General features: G+C 38.7%; 1 protein-coding gene across 4 annotated transcripts in view; it reads right to left on the bottom strand.

The window, feature by feature from the left end:
• Positions 1 to 3,216: 3,216 nt before the first annotated feature.
• The window catches only part of SLC44A3 (solute carrier family 44 member 3), a 40,742-nt gene continuing 22,672 nt past the window's right edge, over positions 3,217 to 21,286 (bottom strand). For 2 of the 4 annotated variants that reach the window (XM_040072282.2, XM_040072284.2), the window contains exons 11-16: positions 19,729 to 19,885; positions 17,152 to 17,226; positions 7,163 to 7,300; positions 6,449 to 6,685; positions 4,562 to 4,660; positions 3,217 to 3,467 (exon numbers count right to left, since the gene is read on the bottom strand). In XM_040072282.2, the coding sequence (XP_039928216.1) occupies positions 3,462 to 3,467; positions 4,562 to 4,660; positions 6,449 to 6,685; positions 7,163 to 7,300; positions 17,152 to 17,226; positions 19,729 to 19,885 (712 nt within the window). In that variant the 3' untranslated portion in view covers positions 3,217 to 3,461. Of the gene's footprint in view, positions 3,468 to 4,561; positions 4,661 to 6,448; positions 6,686 to 7,162; positions 7,301 to 15,660; positions 15,890 to 17,151; positions 17,227 to 19,728; positions 19,886 to 21,286 lie in introns of those variants that run through there. The other 2 variants (XM_040072283.2, XM_040072287.2) reach the window with 2 other exon arrangements.

Genomic DNA, 21,286 nt, shown 5'->3' with positions numbered 1-21,286 from the left:
TCTGTAAAGACCTGCTTTTCCTGAATGATACTATTTCTCCCCCTTCAAAATAATAGTATTGAATTATTTAGAACTGTTGTATTGAATGCTGAAAGCAGTTCTACAATCAACAGCAAAAGCTTTGTTGTTTTTATAGTTTGGGTGAAAGCAATCTCTTTGAAAGCCTGACCATACCCGCCCCCCCTTCTGAATCCAAAACTTAGGTTTTAAAGTACTTGCACACACTTATTATGTACTTGAGCAGAAGACACAAACAACACGCAAGCTGTTGTATGTGTGTTTTCACAGAATGTCTACGTTGGAAGAGACCTCCAACAGCATTAAGTCCAACCTATGCCCTAACACCTCAACTAGACAATGGCACGGAGTGCCACATCCAGTCTTTTTTTTAAACACATCCAGGGATGGTGACTCCACCACTTCCCTGGGCAGATCATTCCAGTACTTTATTATTCTTTCTGTGAAAATTTTTTTTCCTAATTTCCAACCTATATTTCCCTTGGCCCAGCTTGAGACTGTGTCCTCTTGTTCTGTCAGTTGCTGCCTGGAGAAAGAGACCAACCCCACCTGAGTACAGCCACCTTTCAGGGAGTTGTAGAGAGTGATGAGGTCACCTCTGAGTCTCCTTTTCTCCAGGCTAAACAACCCCAGCTCCCTCAGCCGTTCCTCCCAGGGTTTGTGCTCCAAGCCCCTCACCAGCCTCGCTGCCTCCTCTGGACGTGCTCAAGCATCTCAACGTCCTTCCTAATCTGAGGGGCCCAGAACTGGACACAGCACTGGAGGTGTGGCCTGACCAGTGCTGAGTACAGGGGAAGAATGACTTTCTTCCATCCACAGAGGGATCCACTGGAATCACAACTGAATTGAGAGTTTGAAGTAAACAACAAGCAAGACCAAAATCAAGCTGCCTTGCTTCAAACAATAGGTACAATACTTTGCCATTTTCTGTTTAGCAAGCACTAGTTTTAAAGAACATAGTTATAAAAGTACCTTTCATTCTGCTGAATCTAATCTTCCATATCTGCAGGAAAGATGAGTCCACACTTACTGGGCTGCATTGCAGGGCAGATGTCAAATTACTGGAAGTGGCTTAGCTCACCCTCAGAAGCAGCAGGAGCTGTATTCCCAGGAGGCTGAGAAGCAAGCACTAAATAGCATCAGCTTCTGTAGGAGTGCTTTATCCCTCTAACTCAGGTGAAGGCTACACCTGGAGGTTGTTGACACAATTGCTAGTGCAATGTGTGTACGACTGGGAGGTCTTGAGTTGTAACTGAAAGTTATAAAGCTATGCTTTCTGTACAAATTTAATTAAAAGCTATATATTTGGAAGTCTTCTCTAAAAATACACACAGTTCTCAAAACTTATTTTACAATGTAATTTCTGGACTAATGACAATACAGTATTCTTTAAACAGAATACACTTGAATACTGCTTAACTGGCATTTTTCAGTACCTTCCTTCTTTAAAAGTTCACCCAGGAGTTGTAGGAAGTGTATGAGTCCTTTCTCCACTCTGGAGCTGCAGTGAAGGCAATGACACTGCATCATAATTGCAATGAGCAGAACCACAGAGTTGTTAAGATTGGAAGGGGCCTCTGAAGGTCATATAGGGATTGTCTGAAAACAAGGATATACTTAGATAAAAATCTCCCTCTCTTTTTTCCATCAGAATTCCTGAGTCAAAGGCCAAAACTTGCTGCATTAATATCAAATACAAACAGGAAAAAACCCCAAATGTGTAATAAAAACTGGGGGGTTTTAACTTCAAAGCAAACCTCTTGTCCTTTGTAAATTGGTAAATATTATGTTTACATTGTGAAGAAACTGCCTCTTGGAAGCAATCTTGGCAAACCCACAGCAGAGGAAAAGTTTTGCCCCTTTGTAAGTACCATATCTGCACAATTCCTCAGGGTTAGAGAGCTATTGCCTATTCAGGACTTTCCAGGAGTTCCCACAGCATCCACAAACCAAGCACAAAAAGTCTCCAAGGGCACAGATTTAAATAAGGAGAGATGGTGAATCACAGCCAGTACATTATCAGCTTCATCTGCCAGACAGAAAGTAATTAATCTATTCTTCTCTTTTTCATCATTTATCCTATATTCTACTTCTTGAAGTGGCCCTTATTAAGGTAGACAGAAATTAATTAAATGATGGATGAAAAGCAAGTATTTCTTAGTATTTCTAGATAACTAGTCTTTAAACAGCAGGAGACCAGATACAGTATTTAAATTAAAGTTTCTTATTCAGGCATCAATGAGCTTTTCTTACATCATTTCCAAGCTGTGACTAATCAAGGGTTTATCAATCTATTCATTAAGACAGTTCTGAGTCACTTACCTGCAGTGATGTCTCACTTCCTATATTGATACTTCAATGAAATCCCTGGTTAGCATCATTTTCCCACCACAAACCTCTTCTCAAATAAAATTTAAAGGAGCTTTTGAACAAAGAGAATAAAATGTGCCACCAAGTAAAATCTAAAACTACTCCATACTCAGAACAAGGTGGAGCTCACAAAGTGTACTGCAGTCAGGATCCAGATACAAAATTTAAACAAGCTTTAAAATTGCTCACAAGAGAGTACTGGCAGACTGTTACCAAGTTAATTTTTTTAAAGTGTCTACACTTATGTTCCTCTTCTAGAGGAACTAGAGCCCTGACAGTTGCTCCATTTCCTCCATTATATATTTCACAGCCATGTTACAGCTAACATTTCTATAAAGTATTATTTGTAACATTCTTATCTCATGTCTGTCCTGTTATTTTATCTCTGTCATCTGCTACTTTGTCAAGCTCTAAATCCAGATGCAATTTTTTCTGCTTCATCTTTTCAATTGCAGAAAGAAGCAAGCAAGGAAGGAAGGAGTATTCCTCATATGCCCTTTAGAGAGGAGCTGGACAGTTCATGATACGAACTTGTAAAAACCATTCCCAAAAGAGTATAATTAAAGACACCTACCTCATAACCACTAATTATCTTGACTACAGAGAATTTCTGTCAGGAATAATTTCCATCAGTGAGCTCAGTCTATTCCTTAATTGGCTGTTTAGATATGCAGAATAAATCAAGACAGTCATCTCAAAGCGCCTCCTCTACAAATGTTTCTGCATTTACTGTTCTAGGGATGACTGGCACAGCATTCCCAGAGAAGCCTGAAAAAATCATGTTAGTTCCGTCACCTTTTTGACTTACTAATTTAGTCTGACAACATAGAAATTTACAAAGAGTGACTTTATTATCAACTTTTACATCATCATAAGAAGTGTAGTAATAAAAATCAGATGTGACACACAAAATATTTTATTCATACAAATATATTGTGTGTCATTTTACCAGTGCAGAAGATACAATAGATTTAGGGAACTAATACTTTGTCCTGGGGTATTGGTAACCTTTACTGATATGGCTGGTTTTGCTATTGCTGCTCTGCTTCCACACTTCCTGGTGTATTTCATGTTCAAGTCTACAAAGAGAGAAAAAAGGAGTCAAATAAGGTGTAGAACTGTTTCTGTTTCTGCATATAAATGTCATAAGAGTAAAGTAAACTGGGAAAACAATTAAGGTTCTTTTGTATCTCAAATCCACAATCTTCTTGCAGGGAATAGCACCCACCCAGCCTCTGGTTTCTGTGCTTGGCAAAAAATTACTGAAGAATGCAATAACAGACCCAAACAACGAAAAAATTTAGTATAACTATCTCACTATAGTAATAAACTGGAGGAGTACTCTGCCTGTAGCAGAACATCCACAGGAGTGTGTGAGGGCTCGCTAGAGCCTGGTACCTTTTGAAAGCAGATAAAGAAAAATCACCAACATCTGTTACAGTTGTGTAAGTAGCTGTGACAGCAGAGGACCCGTAGCAGTGCCCAGCAAGCATGGGTTCCTGCAGAATCTTCCTCAAGCAGCCCTAGCCTGGCCCCCACAGTGCTTGGGGAAAATCAGTCCTGGTTCTGAACTTGCTGGGGCAGCTTCTCAGGTTGGGCAATTTGCAGTGTATTTTCAGATGTCAGTGAGTGAGTGTTGACTGAGGACTTTCCCAAGCCTGGGTGTGGGGAAACACTCCCTTCTGGCACCTCAGCTTTGTTATCCCATCATAAAACAAAGTAAATAAATATACATACTGATAAAAAGAGATAAAGAGAAAGAAGAGAAGGAGTGAGGGGGAGAGGAAGAGCCTCTAAGCTCTCATCTTGGAGGTCTGGAACTTCAGCAGTCTGGCATGAAATTAAGCAGCCTACCACTCTTCTGACTTCAATACAGCAGGCACGTGAAAGACTATCTGAATATGATTTATCCCCCACCCCCTTGGCACTGTCCAAACCTTCTCCAAACCAAATTGAAGAAAAAAGAGAAGAATTATTTGATCCATCCATTTTGTACTAGAGGAGGTTTCCTGAGGAGAGAAAGCAATAGAAGAGAAAAACAGGATACTGGATACAGCATGTTGGTTGCTGAGAGACCTCAGGAGATACAGGATAACCTCCATCCCTTCTTCTTGGAACATAAAGACAAGCACATAGCTGGCAGGTAAATTCATATCCCATGCTCCTGTCTCACCATAGGCTGGAGCTCTGTCCCATCTTCATTATCCTGGAATGGTCTTGTGTTTCTGTGTTTTCGCCCTTCTGTTAACTTGTTACTCTGACTCACAAAGGTCTACAAGCAAAAACCAGGGTGTGATCGTTTGTGAAAGGAAACCATTATGCTAATAAAATTACCTGGTAAAGGAAGATAATTAGCCCAGGGCTAAGAAACTGTAGCTGATTCCTGGCTGGGTGACACGGAGTGATACTGGGAGAGACTGCAGAGGCAGCAAAAGCAATGGATGCAACTGGGATGAATGAATCAAAAATCTCTGTTCCATCTCCTCCTGCAGGACTGAGGATTCCGGCTGTATGCACTCCCTCCCCCGGCTCTCCGCCCACTGTTGCACACTGTCCTGAGGGCCACAAGGCCTCCCTTCCACCCCCGGGATGTTTGTAACCTGATTGTAACACCGACAAGTCAAATGCCTTCGTGTGTTGGGAAACTCCAAATTCTCGTCTGTGTTAGCAAACCTACTCTTAATCATACAAGGAGGAGTTTGGATGTGCTGCCCACAGTTTTTCCACAGAAGGCTACAGAGCCTGTCCTGCTTGGAAGACTCCTTGTCCCTGTGGGAAATCCTCTCTTCACCCACACCTCCAGGGCACGGCTAATTACACAGAGTTGTGACCAGAGTTAAAGAGACACTACCACAAAGTTTGGAAGTGGAGAAAGGAGAGCTTCTGTTTCATGAAGGAAAATTGGCTTTAAAGTATTTTAGAATTTGGCAAAACAGAGAGGGAAGGGCAGAGGTCAAGGCTTCATAGTTTTCCATTCAGTTTCATATTCCTAGCCAGGAGATGTGCTTAAGTAATATTCTGAACCAAAGCCAAAGGAATATAGCTGCTTTCTTCTGTAAAAGTGTTAAGCCTATCTTTAGGCTGCCTTTTTGTTGTGCCGTTGTTGTTCTCAACAAAATTCTATGAATGTTACAGAAACTCCAACAGTGGCATTGAAAAAATAAATAAAAACCAAAACTTCAAAACAGTCCTGACATTGTCCTGAAGAAATCCATCCAGAACACTTGTGTCACATGAGCTACTCTGGCTCTGGTTATCCATTTTCATGGATCACTAAGATTCTCTGTTGTGTAGTTTATGAAGGAAAAGACAGAAGTGTCAAAATAGCACAAAAGGAAAAAAAAAAAAATCTGCATCTTCAGATATTCTCTCCATTAAAAAGGGATGACACATATATATTTAAAAGCTTCAGTTACAGCACTACGTCACTATTAGCTAAGTTCTGAAGGTAATACAATACAGTAATTCCAAGGGTAAAGATACAGAAAAACCTGTCCAGAGGCAGAAGAGTTTAATCAAGAGATAGAAGGCAGTGTTTTGGCAAAAGAATCTGTAAAGGTATGAAGCAGAGCAACTCAGATTTGCATGAAATTTGTTCAGAACTACAGCATCTGTAGGACGCGGAATGGATCCCTGACCTGCTACTTGTTAATTTTTTCTCATCAGTGTAGAGTGAGTCACAAGAAATATAAGCATTAATCTTAGGGCACCCCATGGATCAATTTCTGCAGCCAGCTCATCTATTTATTTGTACCTTTTAGTTACCAATAATATATTGAAGATATATCTAATTAGGCCTAAATAGTCAGCCATTACTTACAGAAAATGACCTAAAAGAAGGCAGTGGGCCACAGCTAGCACACAGGAGTCAGAGAGTTATTTACTTAAGTTTATAAATTAATGTATTTGTATCTCTGAGTCCATCCTGTTTTAAGGTGTTGGAAAGGAAATATAGGAAATGAATGAAATGGGTTGTGGGTTCAGATTACTAGGTCTTGGGGAAAGAAAACATGCTTAAAATAATGTCTCAAATATCTTTGCAGCAATCAGTGGGGTTTACCAGCAGCTCCTGATCCACAAAGTATGGCTTCTCTGCAGTTCCATCATTTGTTTCCATATCAATAGCAAAGCAAAGGAGCACGGCATCTGCTGTCACTTCAAACACAGACAGAAAGCTGTGGGACATCAGGTAGGCAAAAAATCCAACCAGCAACAGAGGAACTACCCAAGCTTGCAAGTCCCGGTGGTAGTTAAATGCCATCAATCCTCCAAAAACGGTAAAGCAAACAACAAACACCTGTAAAGGGCAGCAGGCAGCAAGAAAGAAGTGCAGCTTCATTAATCATGTAGAAATGTTTCTCATAAAAAAACCAATCCCCCCAAACCCTGAGGCAAATACATTACAGCCAGTATTTTAAGAGCACATCTCATCTGGGAGATAGCTAAACAGTTTCCAGCATCACATAGCTGTGACACTTTGTGTTCAATTCCACGTAAATACCATAGGGCAGAGAAAACCTTTTGCCACGTATTTACCAAGGACTTGATGCAATTAGAACTTCCAGAGTGGCTCCAAGGACACTGCTATCATACAACTAAATAACTCTGCAAAGTTAAATTCCTCAAATATTCTTCTCTCCCAAGCTTATTTTATAGCACTGACAACACTGAATCTAACAAAGATAAACTTTATTTACTTTAGGTATATGAAAAGATAATCAAACCTGATTTTTCACTTAATTTTTACAGAACAATTATTTTTATTTACTCTTACCTTTCCTAAAAATAGGAGAAAATCTCCAAAACAGCTAATGGATGCAAGTTTAGCAGAATTCCTTGCCAAAATACAGACAGCATCCTTTGCTGATGTACAAAAATTTGTCCCATTTATGGCTGTAGTTGCGTATGCATGCTGAAATGACATAAGATAATAATGCAGTGAGAGAGAAAAGACTCAATCTAGATTTTACTTCAGCAAAATGCAAAACCTTAAACTCTATTTGGACTTACTGACTTTATGAATATAGAGAGTTATTTTGCATAATATGGCAATTTTGTTTAATTGCTATAATAGTCATGCTTCTAAATTCAGAGTTTTTCTATATAATTTCCACCATTAGCAAATGTTACAATAGTGACTAAATAAATTCCTGAAGCCACATTTATCCAGTTTATTTTAAAACACCGAAGTTCTCTACCCCAAAATTTGTGAATGAATATGACACAATTACCAGAAAACACCTGGAGTCACACTATCCAAACTTTCTGGCTATCTATTTCCAGTGCTGCTGGCAAACTATGTAAGTGGAAAAATGAAGTTATGTATTTACTGTGTCATTAAAGGTTGATAATTAAAAAGCTTTTACACATGGCTCTTTCAAACACTTCAGTGAAAATCAAGCTTATGGTCATAGCCATTAAACAAAGCTTTTCATGAAGGATCCTGGACTAGATCAATGATTGTAAGGTCATGTGCCCCACCCCACTCTGAATAACAGAAAATTGGGGCACTCCCAGTTTTTCAATGTCTTGAGAATTTTACATTCTATTGCTTTGTAGAAACTTGCCTGGACAGGTGGGGAGGACAGAATATTCACCTTCATGGATTTGATTATTTTCACATTTATGCATAATTTAACATATATATATATATATATCTCATTTATGGAAGTCCTCAACAAGGTTTTGAAACCAAGAAAAGCAGCACTCACAATACATGAAACATATTCTAGGCTTTACCAGCAGTTCCTATGAGTAGTTTCCCTTCACTCAAACTATGAGAAGGCAGATTATGCCACAAAAACTTTAGTCACATCTGATATGGTTGGTAAGAACCGCAGTGTACAAGGGATTATTGTTCTGAAGAGATTTATAAACCCAAACGTGTACGTGGTGCTTACTTTGCTTTCTGCTCCACGTGGAAGTGAAAAAAACCCCAGCCCATAAGGGGTTTGCTGAAAGTGAATTATACTGGCCTACTGAAAACCCTTCCTGTTCAAAAATCTGGTTTTTTCTTACTTACAATTCAAAATATAAAATAATTTAAGATATCTGAAGCAAAGAAAATTTATTTCTGTAGAGTTCAGTTTTACCCCTGAGCAATTTCTGTAGCACAGCAAAGCTATGACATTGTATGACAAGAAAGAAAGAAAGAAAGAGAGAGAGAGAGAGAAATTAAATGCAATCAAAGATTTTTCATCTCTTAATTGTAGAGGTGAAAATTATATTATTTATATAAAAAGTAGTTATTTTCCCTCTGATAATAAAGAAAAAACCAGTGACATTCTGTAAATACTGCACTTACCTATTAGCAAATACATCCATAAATGGCAAAAGTATAAATAAAGACCATGGATTTATTGCCTACTCTACGAAAACATCAGAGATCCCAATGAACTCTACAGAAACTCGAAGAGTATCTGCATAAAAATATGTTTAAACAAGCAAGTTAACTCCATTCCTGAACACGAATAAATGCTTTCTGTGCTAACTTTCATTTACCCTGAGGCTGTTGCCTTGCTGGCAGGATGCTGTCACACCAGAACATCCCGGGATGCAGCGGCAGAGCTGCCAGTGCCAGCCCTGCTGGGCCAGGACACAGGCAGAGGGGACATGGCCTCACATCACACCCCCTCTGTCTTCCATCCACAGCTGCCACTGCCCATTTCAGACACGGACAGATTTCTCTTTAGAATGAGCTGTGAGTTCAGTCTGTTTCATCATTCCCGTTAAACAGACAGGGAACTGAGACACAAAGTGGAAAAGTGTCTTCTGAGTTTGTTTTTGTCCCTTAAGAACTAAATTCACAGAGCAGATCCTGATCTGGTGAAGTCAGTATAAATTTTGCCAATAAATTAAACAGAGATTCTGTAGTCATTAAAAATGGCAAAAACTGTGTTTTAAAAATTAAAAAGAATGTTGAAAAAGCACATGATCTTGTACAAACATTGTTTCCAAACTTAAAATAAATACCCATTTGTTTGCACTCTTGAAGTAGCCACATTGGTATTCAAAGAATGTGCAATGAAAAGAATTTCTGATATTTATTAACTAGAAAGGTTATCTTGGAAAGACTAAAAATGACACTGGAGACAGTACAGTACCTGAACAGGCATTTGTTGTGTTACAAACCAGCTGATAAAAATGGCATTTATAGCAGTTACAACTTAAACCAATCATGTAAATATTACCTAATGATAATACTCAAGAAACAAAGAAAGCCAGGTAATAATCTAACATTCTAGAATCAATAAGAGAGAGACAGAAATTAATGAACTGCTGAAGTCTACAAAACTAGTCAGACATATGTGAAGCAAGAATATTACCAGCACAATTGGCAGACCAATCAAGTGATTTCTACCTTTTAGCAAAAAATTCATTTCTGAGAAAAAAAAAAATATTTGAAGGGTTTCTTGTTCAGCCTAGAATCTTTTTCCATACACTTGCCTCACAATTCTCAAGTTTTTCATACAGACCCCATGCCCTGATCCCATCCAGCCACATAGAAATCTGTATGTTCTCACTAACAAAACACATCAAACATATGAAACTCAGCATTGCATAGAAATGAGCTCAAGTGATTTTTCATTCTTACTCATGAAGAAACACCTAACACACACAAGTTATTACCTATATTCGCAAATAATTTTGGACTTTTGACTAAAAAGCTTAGATATCCCATTAAGTTTAAAATTGCAGGATATGTGCAATAATTCAAAGCCTTTCAAATTAAAGACAGTTGTGGAGGCTAAGATGGTAGACCATGGTCAGTTAAGAACCTGCTAACATTTAGAAACTGGTTATTTAAATATGTGTTTCGACACAATATATTTTTTCCATGACAAAAGCTTTAGTAGACTTAAAAATGTTTGAAAGAAGGGCAGTGGGAATGATCCAAAAGGTATGAATTGTCTTCTTTCTGGGGAATGTGAGGCTCTTCTGTCTGGTAAAGACAGGACTGAAGGAGGATGCAGCAAGAGGGCTGCCGACTCATGAGAAATGCAGAGAGGCAGTGTAGGGTTGGATGGATCACTGTTCCTTCCAGAAGAGAGACCAGGCAGGGGCAGGGCAGTAGCAGGAGCCAAATTTGAACACAGATGATATTTCTTCTCACCTAAATCTATAAACTGTGAACTGTTGGGCAAAGGATGCTCTAGCTGCTAGATGTTCACGTCAGCTCAATGGAGACGGGGAATTTCAGGGAAAAGGAATCTGCTAAGAGTTATTAAACACACAGCTCAAGAAGCCCCTAGGTTGAAAGTAGATTCAGAAATAGCACAGAGGCAGGGAAATATCCTTTTGTTCTACTTTTGCATTTACTCACAGGCACTGCTGAAGATGGGTTACTGAAGTAGAAAGAGATTCAGTCTGATCCTTATAAACATGTTATAGCTCTTACATTTTTCTTGGCCTAATGAAATGATCTTTTACAATGGTAGTCTCTGCTCTGGTTACAAGCAAGTAATGATGGCATTGATAGTACATGGTTGGTCAGAAAGCACAGGAGACAGTGGGTTGGGATCAGCAGTCATCCTTGCACCAGCAATTTGATCTTGTATCGCCACCTCTCTAAAGAACACAAGCCTCTTCTGGCTTGGGGCCTGGGAACTAGACACACTGATTTCTCAGTGTCAGGATGAATAAATAGGGAATGTGAATGTTTACATGTTTCCAAATACCACAGTATGCAAAAAAAACTATTTAAAGAATATATCCTTCTGTGCCTCACAACACAGAATGTCAAAGGTCTTGGAAAAAGTGACCGGGTAGTTTCATGAGAAAGGCGCTGTGGCTCAGATCCAGGCTGTAAGTTCCTCAGTTGTTGAGAATAATTGCTACTTTGTGTAACAGCTGAATTCAGTCCTCCATTCTCGGGCTTGCTTTCATAAAATGAGCTTGGGGAAGAGAAAATTGCCATAGCAACACAATCTTCTTAAAAAGGAAGAAGGAGACACGCTGGTCTCTCATCCCAGTTCAGCTTTTTCTGCTCTGCTAGTACTTTTAGTCTGGTCTGATCTTATTGCTGCCAACTCTTGGGGGCTGCCCTGGTCAGCTACCCCCAGTGCAGTGCGGTGCAGCTCAGGCTGGACCTTAAAGCACCTTAGCCTGCAAGTGTCACTGATGCCAGTGGAAGCCTCTCAGAAAACAAAATCCAGTGGTAGCAAGAGGCAATGAGTGTGGCTGCTGTGCAGCAGTTAGTGGCTTGGTGAGAGTTGTATCATGACCCTGAGATGGTGGGAAATGAGAGCAAGACAGGCCTTGTGAGGCCCCACTGAAAAAATGAGGACATACAGGACTGGAAGGGACTTTCAGCCACCCCCGTGCCTATTTCAGATTAACATATTATGCAAATCTTCTCTTAAGTGGAAAAGCCCCTCTTTAAATCACTTAGGACTTCCCCTCTCCCAGACCTTATATTTGGAGCTGTTCCAGACAGTTGTCCTGCTGGTCCTTAGGAACCCTCTTCCAACTTCCAGACAACATTTATTCACGCACAATTTACACCTACTCATTTTTTTTCTGATCCTGTCTGGCTTTACCCCTCCCTGCTGTCTCATAGAAGGCTAACGGGCTTGCTCTTGCCCTTCATTTGTCTCAGGATATTCCAGTCCCCCCAAGTGAGATAAGCCTGAGGACATACCCAGCAATTTGTACAGTGACATTTATTCCCTTCTTTCCAGTGCAAGTGTTTCATCTCAGTGCTTCCAGGACAGTCTCTGTGCTTCCTGCAGCTTTGTTTAAAAAAGGGCTATTGTCCCATGGCTGACAAACACATGGAGACTATTCTCCTCCTCCACTTCTAATCAATAAGCACACAAGCTAATACAAAAATGGTTATTTTTTGTTCCTAGGCTAATTACTACCTGTAAGAAACCTTCAATAACCTCCTGAATTTTCCCAAGCAGTCCAAAAAGCACAACTTTCATTTATTTCCATTCCACCTTATATTTTCAGTCTGGACTTACTGGAGAAAATTTTCAAGTTTCCTTGCTCCCTACTCTGTGTGTCTTCCACTCCCTCCATGGCTGTCATCCAGTGGGTAGGAGCAACACAACTTTCTCCTCAGAGGGTAGTTGGGTGTCTGTTCCTGCTGCATCACAGTGTTACTGGGCTTCATTTCCATGATGGGTTGGATCAAAAGGGTTCTGCTTTTTGTGCCAATTGCATCATGATTACATCATTACTGGGGTTGCTTTCAGTGCTTCTGCACTTTGTGAGAAAATGTTTTTATTTGGGATTTCTGAAATAAATCAAACTGAAAATTTCCAGAGAGTTGTTAATAAATTTCTCCTCTTAAAAGCACAGAATTACTAGTCACTTGCTTAATTGCCTTTTATTTTCTCTCTCTCTTTTTTTTCCCTTTTGTTTCTTCTTGATGGGATAGGGAAGAAGAGAAAGGTATCAAAGTAAGAATTAGTCAGCTTTGTTCAGCTCTATTCCCTACATGATTCATCCTACAGAGCAAGTAAAGACCTAAGGAATTTTATTTCCTACTATTACATGCATAAAGTCTGTAAAGAAAAAATAGCCATATTTAAAATATAACTTCACTGCAGAAGAACATTTTATCCTTGTATTTTCAAGAGGATTGAAAAATTAGCTCTATATCTAGAAACGATTTTCCCAGTAACATTAAAAAGCGGTATTGTTTTTGGGAGAAAAAAGAACTACTTGATGGGGTGAGGCACTATGTGTTTGGCATGCAGAGAACTGTGCTTTACAATAGCATGCATGAATTTTGGTTTTGTCTAGGTGAATTCTCCACAAGGCATTTAACTGAAACCTACTGATAGGCTTCCATCCAAAGTTTAAGAGACAACCAACTGCCATGGATATACAGCCATTATACAGACTTGCTTTTGGTTTATTACACTAGACAGTTGCTGGCTTTCAGTCTCAGGGAAGGGTCTAGGAAATGGGGCTTACACACTGCTGAATTCACTGACAGCCCAGAAGGCGACACTGCAGCAACCGCGCTGATGAACACAGAAACCACACCCTGCTCAGCAACTCGTTTAGAAACCCAGGCACTGCACTTTGGAGGAGCCACTTTGCCAGCTGGCTGCAGATAAACCCAAAGCAGGCACAGAAAAGCAAAACTATCCAGTTGCATTTTTTTTTAAAAAAAGTCACTGCAGCAAGAGTGTGAAGGGAGAACATGTGAGCACTTTGATGTATCTGAAGTTAAGACTACCGTTACAACTTAAGAAAGCAGGAGAGATACAGACCTTGTCATTCCCAAACCACATTAAAACCCAGTATACTGTTTTTACAGAAAAAAAAAAAAAAAAGGAAAAAAAAAAAAAAAGAAAAAAAAAATCTCCTAGATTTTACTTGAGATGACTGGATATGTTTATCTGGAACATACTGAAACCATCAGAGCCAGATGAAAAATCTGTGGTAATTCTGACAAGTGTTGGCAAACAGAACTGTCAAGTAAGGATAGTGACTTTATATTCTCAAAGCACTTTTCAGCCGCAGAACCCAGAGTGCTTTACAATTGTTGCTAATGGATTATACACACACATGAATCACTTTGCCCATGACTGAAGTGGAACAGCTTAAGGAGTGAACTGTTTAACAGCACATAGCAACACTACACCACAGTTTAGCACAGGATCCAGTTGCAAACCCAACAGAAATTTAGGAAGGCTGAACTGTCCATTTTGCAATCTGCACAGGACACTGGGTTTACATTATCCCTCCTCCAACAACCACCCCTGCAAATATGACAAGTGCCAGCACCTAGCACAGCACTCTGTCACGATGGGAAGATGACAGGGTAACTCTTTGGTTGTAGGAAAGTGTTGGGACAGTGACAAGAGATCCCTGGAGTCCAGGGCAGCTCTTGAAATGTGTGGTTTATTGCATGGATCATGGGTACAAGAGCTTTGCTTAAGCTGCCAGCCGCAGCTAAAAGCGTGCCCGAGCCAAGAGGCCTCAGTTCTTGTTACAATACATTGTATCTCCTTCTGTGCTGTACATTCTAGTTTACACTAACCAACCAGTACAAGACAAATTCTACAGAATTTACATACAGCCTATAGAAACTACTACCTTACCATACCGTGCCACATTCCAAACCCTAAAAGCTGGTTTCTAGACTCCTTTTCCCTGACACCTTGGCAGGGCCCTCCCCCTTGGGCCCTTGGCACCCCTTTGACTGTTAGGGGTATTGCTCAATCAACAGGGATCTTGCCTTCAGCTAACTCAATCACTATCTTCTGGTTTGGCATCCTGCATCTAAAAGCTCGCTTTCATTTCTATTTCGTTATAGGTTTTATCCTCTTAGAATCTTTAGCCAGGCAATCATATTGGTAAGGCTTTTCTGTTTCATCTTCTCTAACATTTGGTGTGTTCCAGTTCACTTCCAGGACAACTCAACAAAACTTAACTGAGCCTGCAGAGAACGAGCCACTTCAGGGATGCGTGCAACTATTCAAGTCAGTATTAAATCCCACATGCAGGATGGGACTGCAACCCAAAAAGTACTCTTAGATAACAGCAGAGCACTTGGTTGATTCTGCATGGGAAGAAGGAAGCTTGCATTCTATCACCAGGGTTACATCCTCCAGCACCTGTTTCTCATCTACAAGTTCTCAGAGGGAAAACAAAGTACTCTGTTTAATCCTGATTAAACTTGTGAATGAAGGAACAGAAAGAATTTAAATTACCTAACCAGTTTAACAACAGGTTGAAGAAAATAGTGTAGAAGTGATTGGATCTTGGTTTTTTTGTTGTTGTTGTGGTTTTTTGTTTGTTTTGTTTTTGAGGTTTTTTGGGGTTTTTTAAAGAGCTTCAGGTAATTATATGCTTTTCATTATAGTGAAAGTAATACTATAATAAAAAGCAAAAGAATAGTAAAAACTAAGGAATGCTGATGTACACAATGATCTTTGGACCAACTTTTACAACAGCTGTTCCACATTTTAGGTTACAAAAAAATCAAAATCTGAACTTAAAGAATAATTCTTTAAGAAAATGTTAGAAACACAGGCACAACTTTTAACCCCTCCCTCTCAAGTCCTATCCTCAGGCCCATGTTAAACATCTGTGGGAAATTTCTAGGTTGTTCCCAGCAGCTTCTGCCAGTCTCAGTAGGAGCTCTTAAGGGTTCACTGCTTCTGTTAATCAAGAAATATGTCACAACTGCTTAAAACTGCAGACTTTTTTTTCCTTCTTTTTTTTTATTTTCTCTTCTACACTTGGCCAGAGATTTTACAAAATCAAAGACTAAGACTTTCTATCATAGTCAATTTTTTAAAATGAAATAGTGTTGAACAGATTAGTTGTAGGAGGGAAAAAGGGAAATAAATAATTAGACCCCATTAATTACTCTACAAGTTGCAATAACCCAAGACCAACGTTTAAATTTCATACAGATAAATCTTCTGTTAAAATCTTGTGGCCTGTTCTTGCCTTTTTTCTTCTCTAACTGTTGCCCAAATTGCCCTGGATTTGGAACATGTGGACTACCATCACCTTTGCTAAAAAGATATTGCTAAAAAGAAAAGCAAACACTGTATTATGATCATTAGATTAAAAACCATAACTCATATAAAACCAGAAATTTGCCAACACTAGATTAGGAAACAGGAAATCTTTTAAGGGAACAAGAGCTACAATACAGCCTTCTGAAACAAAAGGAAGAACATTACAGTAATTAATTCTTTTAACAAACACATAGCACACAACAGCTGGACAAAGTAAACACTAGGATGCTGGATATCTCTTTGAAAGGCAGGAAGACAAGCCAAGGGGAAAGGGTGACTACAAATGGAAAGTCTGGAGGCAAAATGAACTCTGATATTCCTCACCAAGTCACTGACTGTAAGACCTATCTAGAAAATGTAAGCCTGGAAAATTCAGAGATTTCACTGCACAAGTATTTTATCTAGGGTTAACTAAATCAAAAACTTTCTCTTCATAACTGTCCAAGATTAAACCTAATTTAGGCACCTACTTAAGAGGAGGAGTCAGATCTTTTATCAGAATTGCCTTATTTACTTCATTACTACCCTCAGCAGTGAGAACAAAGAGCAGTCAGAGAGTGGAATCAGTGTGAACATAAGACTCCCCTTCACATTAAGAATATCAGAGTCCCCAGAGATAAAAACAAGGCAATGACAAAGACAAAAACTAACTATCTACAATTATACATGTAAATCTCAAACACATTTGAAGAATAGAATTGTAAAGGTAAAAAGAGTTGTCAAGTATCTGTAAATCTGCTGTATGTAAGAAATCATCCATTTCCAATTAAAACATCTTTTAAACAATCATCATGGTTTGTATTTCCAGATCTACTGATACTGGCAATCACTAGGAATTTAAGTTTCTTTGCTCAGGACTTCCAGGTGGAAAACACTGTAACTAGTTTAATGCCACACCTCCAGGTATGTTTCCTAATTCTTCACTGCTTCCTCCTACCTGGATTCTCTGTGTTTCAGAAGTCTGTCTGGCACAACTCAACAAAATGTTAAGTCTTCTTACCTACAGAAATAGCAAGAGGCCTTCTGAAAGGGCTGACTATCTCAAGCTGTAATAAGTTTTCTAAAATCTAGCACCTTGCATATTTGCAATTCCCTGTTTCTTTACACCAAGTTTCATCTACACTTGGAGGCTTTTTTGTTTGATTAGTTTAGGTGGCCAGCAGGAAACTTTGGCTTGCATGCACTGGCTGTGGCTTTTTAGCCACGCTAAGGGTCAGGCACCAACCAGGGTATCCCAGCTGGGCTGAGGGACAGAGATGACAGAGCATACCTGGTTAAAGTATCTCCAGCAACTTTTCTGGATGCAAACCCAGCAGAAACAGCAGCTGAACAGCTTTGCATTCTTCTGCAATAAAATGAAATGACAGGTTACTGGACACATAATCAGCCTCAAACAAAACCACTGTTCTAAAAAAAAAAAAATTTGCTTTACAGGTGACTGACTCCTCTAATAAAGTTTTCACTTAGGCAGCAGATATTTCCATTATGATTTTAGGAATTGTTTTTAATTCAGACCCTTCAATATTAATGACTGAAGAACTGTGCACTGTTTTTTTTCCTTCCTGTGTATGGAAGATTCTTCTCTGGGAAAAGAAAACAAGTGCTGCAAGCAGCTTTGTGAGCTAACAGCTGCCTGGGGAGAAAAACAGGCAGGCAAGTCAGTAATCCTTAAAGCACTTCACAGTGATCAGGGAGTACAGAGAAAGATTTTTAACCTGATTATCAAACACCTTTCACAGTTCTGAAATGACTGGTACCATAACGAAGAAAAATAAAAGAATGGGTAGAAGGGCTTATATGAACATACATGTGTTTTGACTCAGCATTACATTCATTTTGCAGGTCAGGAAGAAAACCCTTGTATTAGAACAGGCTACTCATAGACCTTGACCTGTATTAATTTCATAGTAAAAACTGAGCAGTAAAGCTTAAGGTTTGTTCCATGCTCCCTCCCATCACATCATGAGCTCATCACAGAGATGATGCGAGACAAGAACAAGACATTTTGGTATCCACGGTAGCCCTCCAAATTTAAGCGGTTGTTTTTCTCAACAAAAGGAAACTCAGTTCAGGGATACTTGGTCTTTTTAATCTTATTTTTCCAGAGGCAAGAAGGGTTTTATCTTGTTTTGGAAAGCAGAGGTCTTCCAGTCACTATAGATAACTCAGGTCCCAACAACTACTACCGTTTAAGCAGAAACCACAAACGTCCCAACTTTTTCCAAAAAGGTTCATGAAAATATTCCAGGAATAATGCCTTCAAAACATTGACTTTACATGCAAACCCCTGACAGAGAATGCTTTACTCTTGCTATGTATTGTTGGAGAGGTGATTTTACTAAAGCTATGTTACCTCAGTAAGGACTGTTAAAAGCCTAAAGCAAGGGATTTCACCCACAATCTCCTCTCTGATTCTGCCTGAAGACTGCTGTGTATAAAACATCTATAGATTTGCCTGCAAGCTTGCAGACCCCTGACTTCTCTGTTCTTAGAGAACAGCAACATTTTTTGCAGGGGTGGGGAAGTCTGGGTGAGTTCTACAAGAATGCAGCTTCACTTCGTCCTTTAGTGCCTCTACTCTGGCCCTCAGTGAAAGGGGCCAGAGCTTGTCCTTTTGCCGTGCAAAGGAGCAAGGTTACTCTTGGGGGCATCCTTCCAAGGACTGAGGACATGAGCATTTTCTAGTCTCTTCAGCAGCAGTTACAGCAGCGGGTCATGTCACTGAATGCTTGGGAACTGGACCAAAGGAGCCTGCAGCACAGCGCTGCAGACACAAATAATCTTTCTTTGCTAATTAAATCTACAGTAATTCAGATTACAAAACCATGTAACGAGCAAGCCCACTTATCCTGCTTTCTCTAAAGGCAGAAAATATTCTAAGTGATCGCACCTACTGTCTTTATACAATGTTCTTAGTTAAGACAACTCACCAGGTTTTATAACCAAAACTTTCCTATGAAAGCAACATAAATCCAGACTACACTTTTCAAGCGTTTTACTACAAGGGGTTTTTATTTAAGCGCTCATAATCTATACCAAACACATGCCTCATAGGTATGATCAATGTAAATACCCCGTCATAACTATACATAATATGTTTCAAGGCCAATGTAAACCCTAGAGGAAAAGACCTACATTTAAAACCTTTTCATAAATCTTCTCCTAAAATCAGAGCTGTGCATTCCTAACAATCCTCCCTCCTTGCGAAAGTGCCAGAATTACCTACAGTGGTGTGCTTCTGGCAGAAGACAATAGATGTGGAGACGTATGAAAGGTAAAAAGTAGGCAAAAAACATTCAAAAGCAGCCCGGATCTATGGTTTATGTGTCTTAAAAGATGTGTCTTGGATACTACACAACTCCCAGGAACAGTTCTTATTCCATATATTCTTTCTATAAAAGCATATTACACGGCAGATGAAGTAATTTCTATAACAGATCTTAAAGCTAACAATAGCAGTCTTACTTTTGTTTCTTAAATACTTGTGATTCAAATTTTTTTAATAGAGCAGTCTGCCAATTTTTTGTCTTTATCCTTCACAGAAACCTACATAAAGGTGAGTTTTTATCCTATATAAAAACATTACATAAAGGTGAGTTTAATATTGGTATTTTCTGCTTTTAAAATCATCAGACTTGAGAATAAAAAGGAAGCATTGATATCTGAGTTGGCAGAGGAAAAGCTTTCCTAATGAAAAAAAATCATAAAAGATAAAATCTATCTTTTAATAACAGATAGCAATAGCAGTATCATCTATTTTAAGCAAGAAATACATTCTTTGCTTCTTTACCCTATGATTTTATCTTTAAACTACTATTTTCATCGTGCTACAGAAGTGTTTACCTACCTTTTGGTTTAGGATATTGTAAAGGTACAAGAGAACAATCCTTGGTATTCTCAGTATCGTGATTAAAAACGAGCCTTTTACAGCAGTTCCTAGATGGTAGCAGAAAAGAACTGATATGGATGACAGGACTGGGTGAGGTGGTGGGTCATTTTTATCTCTAGAAAGAAAAACAAATTATTGAAAAATGCTTTAGCACCTTATTTAAGAAAATAAGCATTGTATTTTCAGTATTTGGAAATTTTAAGAATTAAGCTGTTATCTCCTTTCCTAATTGAACTACTCCAGTTTTTCTGCTGACTATCTGAATGTTCACCTTAGTCCAAAGAAAAGCAGCCAAATTTATAGTTTCTGGGGTAGTCTAATTCTTAAGCAATTAGTGTTTTCAGGAATGGAAAAATACCTAGGAAAAAAACGACAATGGAAAATAGGAGAAGTAAGTGAACAATAATATCTGAGAACACTCCTTGAACACCTCTCTCCAGTTTCCATCACCTATCATTCTCTGCAATCTTTTATTTGACTCTCGGTTCTGCAAGATTTTAGTTTGAGGGAATGAATCCACTATTTCTGCTTTAATGGTAAAATTAAAACCCCAAGATCTCATATGTAAAATTGAGAGCTACTATCTACTTTTATAATTACAAATTGGCCAAATTTGGTTTTAAATATTGTTAAAAGTATTAATGCCTTTTTTTTTTTCCCCCCCACAGACCAGCCTTTCTTTTAAAGTGGAATACAGCAAAAAAAAGGGATATCATACTATATGTTTAGGATTATAATCTGAACTAAAAACTTGTAGTTCTAGTGCACAATACCCTGTATTGTTTTGGAAAAATAATGTCTCTGCCAAAATCAGAAAGCAAAGAAAAAAAATGGCCTAAATACAACTTCTATTATTTTGCTTCCTTTATAAAGGTCAGTTTAATGTCAATCATTTACAGACAGTAATATGACACAGCTCTCAAGAATTTATATAAACCTCAGGAAATCAACTTAAAGACACCCCCTCACCCCTTTCTAAATGCTGTAAAAATAAAAACCAACTATATTAACACTCCAAGTACCTTTAAAAATGTTTCACAGGATCAAAAAATCCATAATGATCAATAGTCATAATTAGACTTTTCATAAAGTAACACTTAAGCAACTGGCCCAAACCCTGAAATATTTAGTTTTGCAACAGAACTAGCAGCAGTTTGACTAAGTAGCTACATATAGATCAGACCTAATGTCACAAATAAAAAGCCTTGTTTTCAGAAATGAATCCTTCAAAACCTTTGTTATCTTGAAAAATCAGTAGTAATCAGAGGAAATTAAAAAATAAAAATAAGAGAATAACTGGTTTGGGTTAAGAAGGTCTAAAAATATACTTTTATTAAATCCTCATTTCAGCAAAGATTTAAATCATATACACGATATTCAAGAGAGGGATTACAGTTCTGCAAGGATCCTGAAGGTATCACTGCAGTTCATTCAAAACACAGTAAATTTTGCAGTGGAGAAGTTGTATTTAAATATCTGAATATACCACAGTATTTGAAATAGGAAATTCCAGCAA

Source organism: Hirundo rustica, chromosome 9 (genome assembly GCF_015227805.2).
Source record: "Hirundo rustica isolate bHirRus1 chromosome 9, bHirRus1.pri.v3, whole genome shotgun sequence".
NCBI classification, from domain to species: Eukaryota; Metazoa; Chordata; class Aves; order Passeriformes; family Hirundinidae; genus Hirundo; species Hirundo rustica.
Note: the sequence above shows the minus strand (reverse complement) of the source record. Positions and strands in the feature narration are given on the sequence as shown.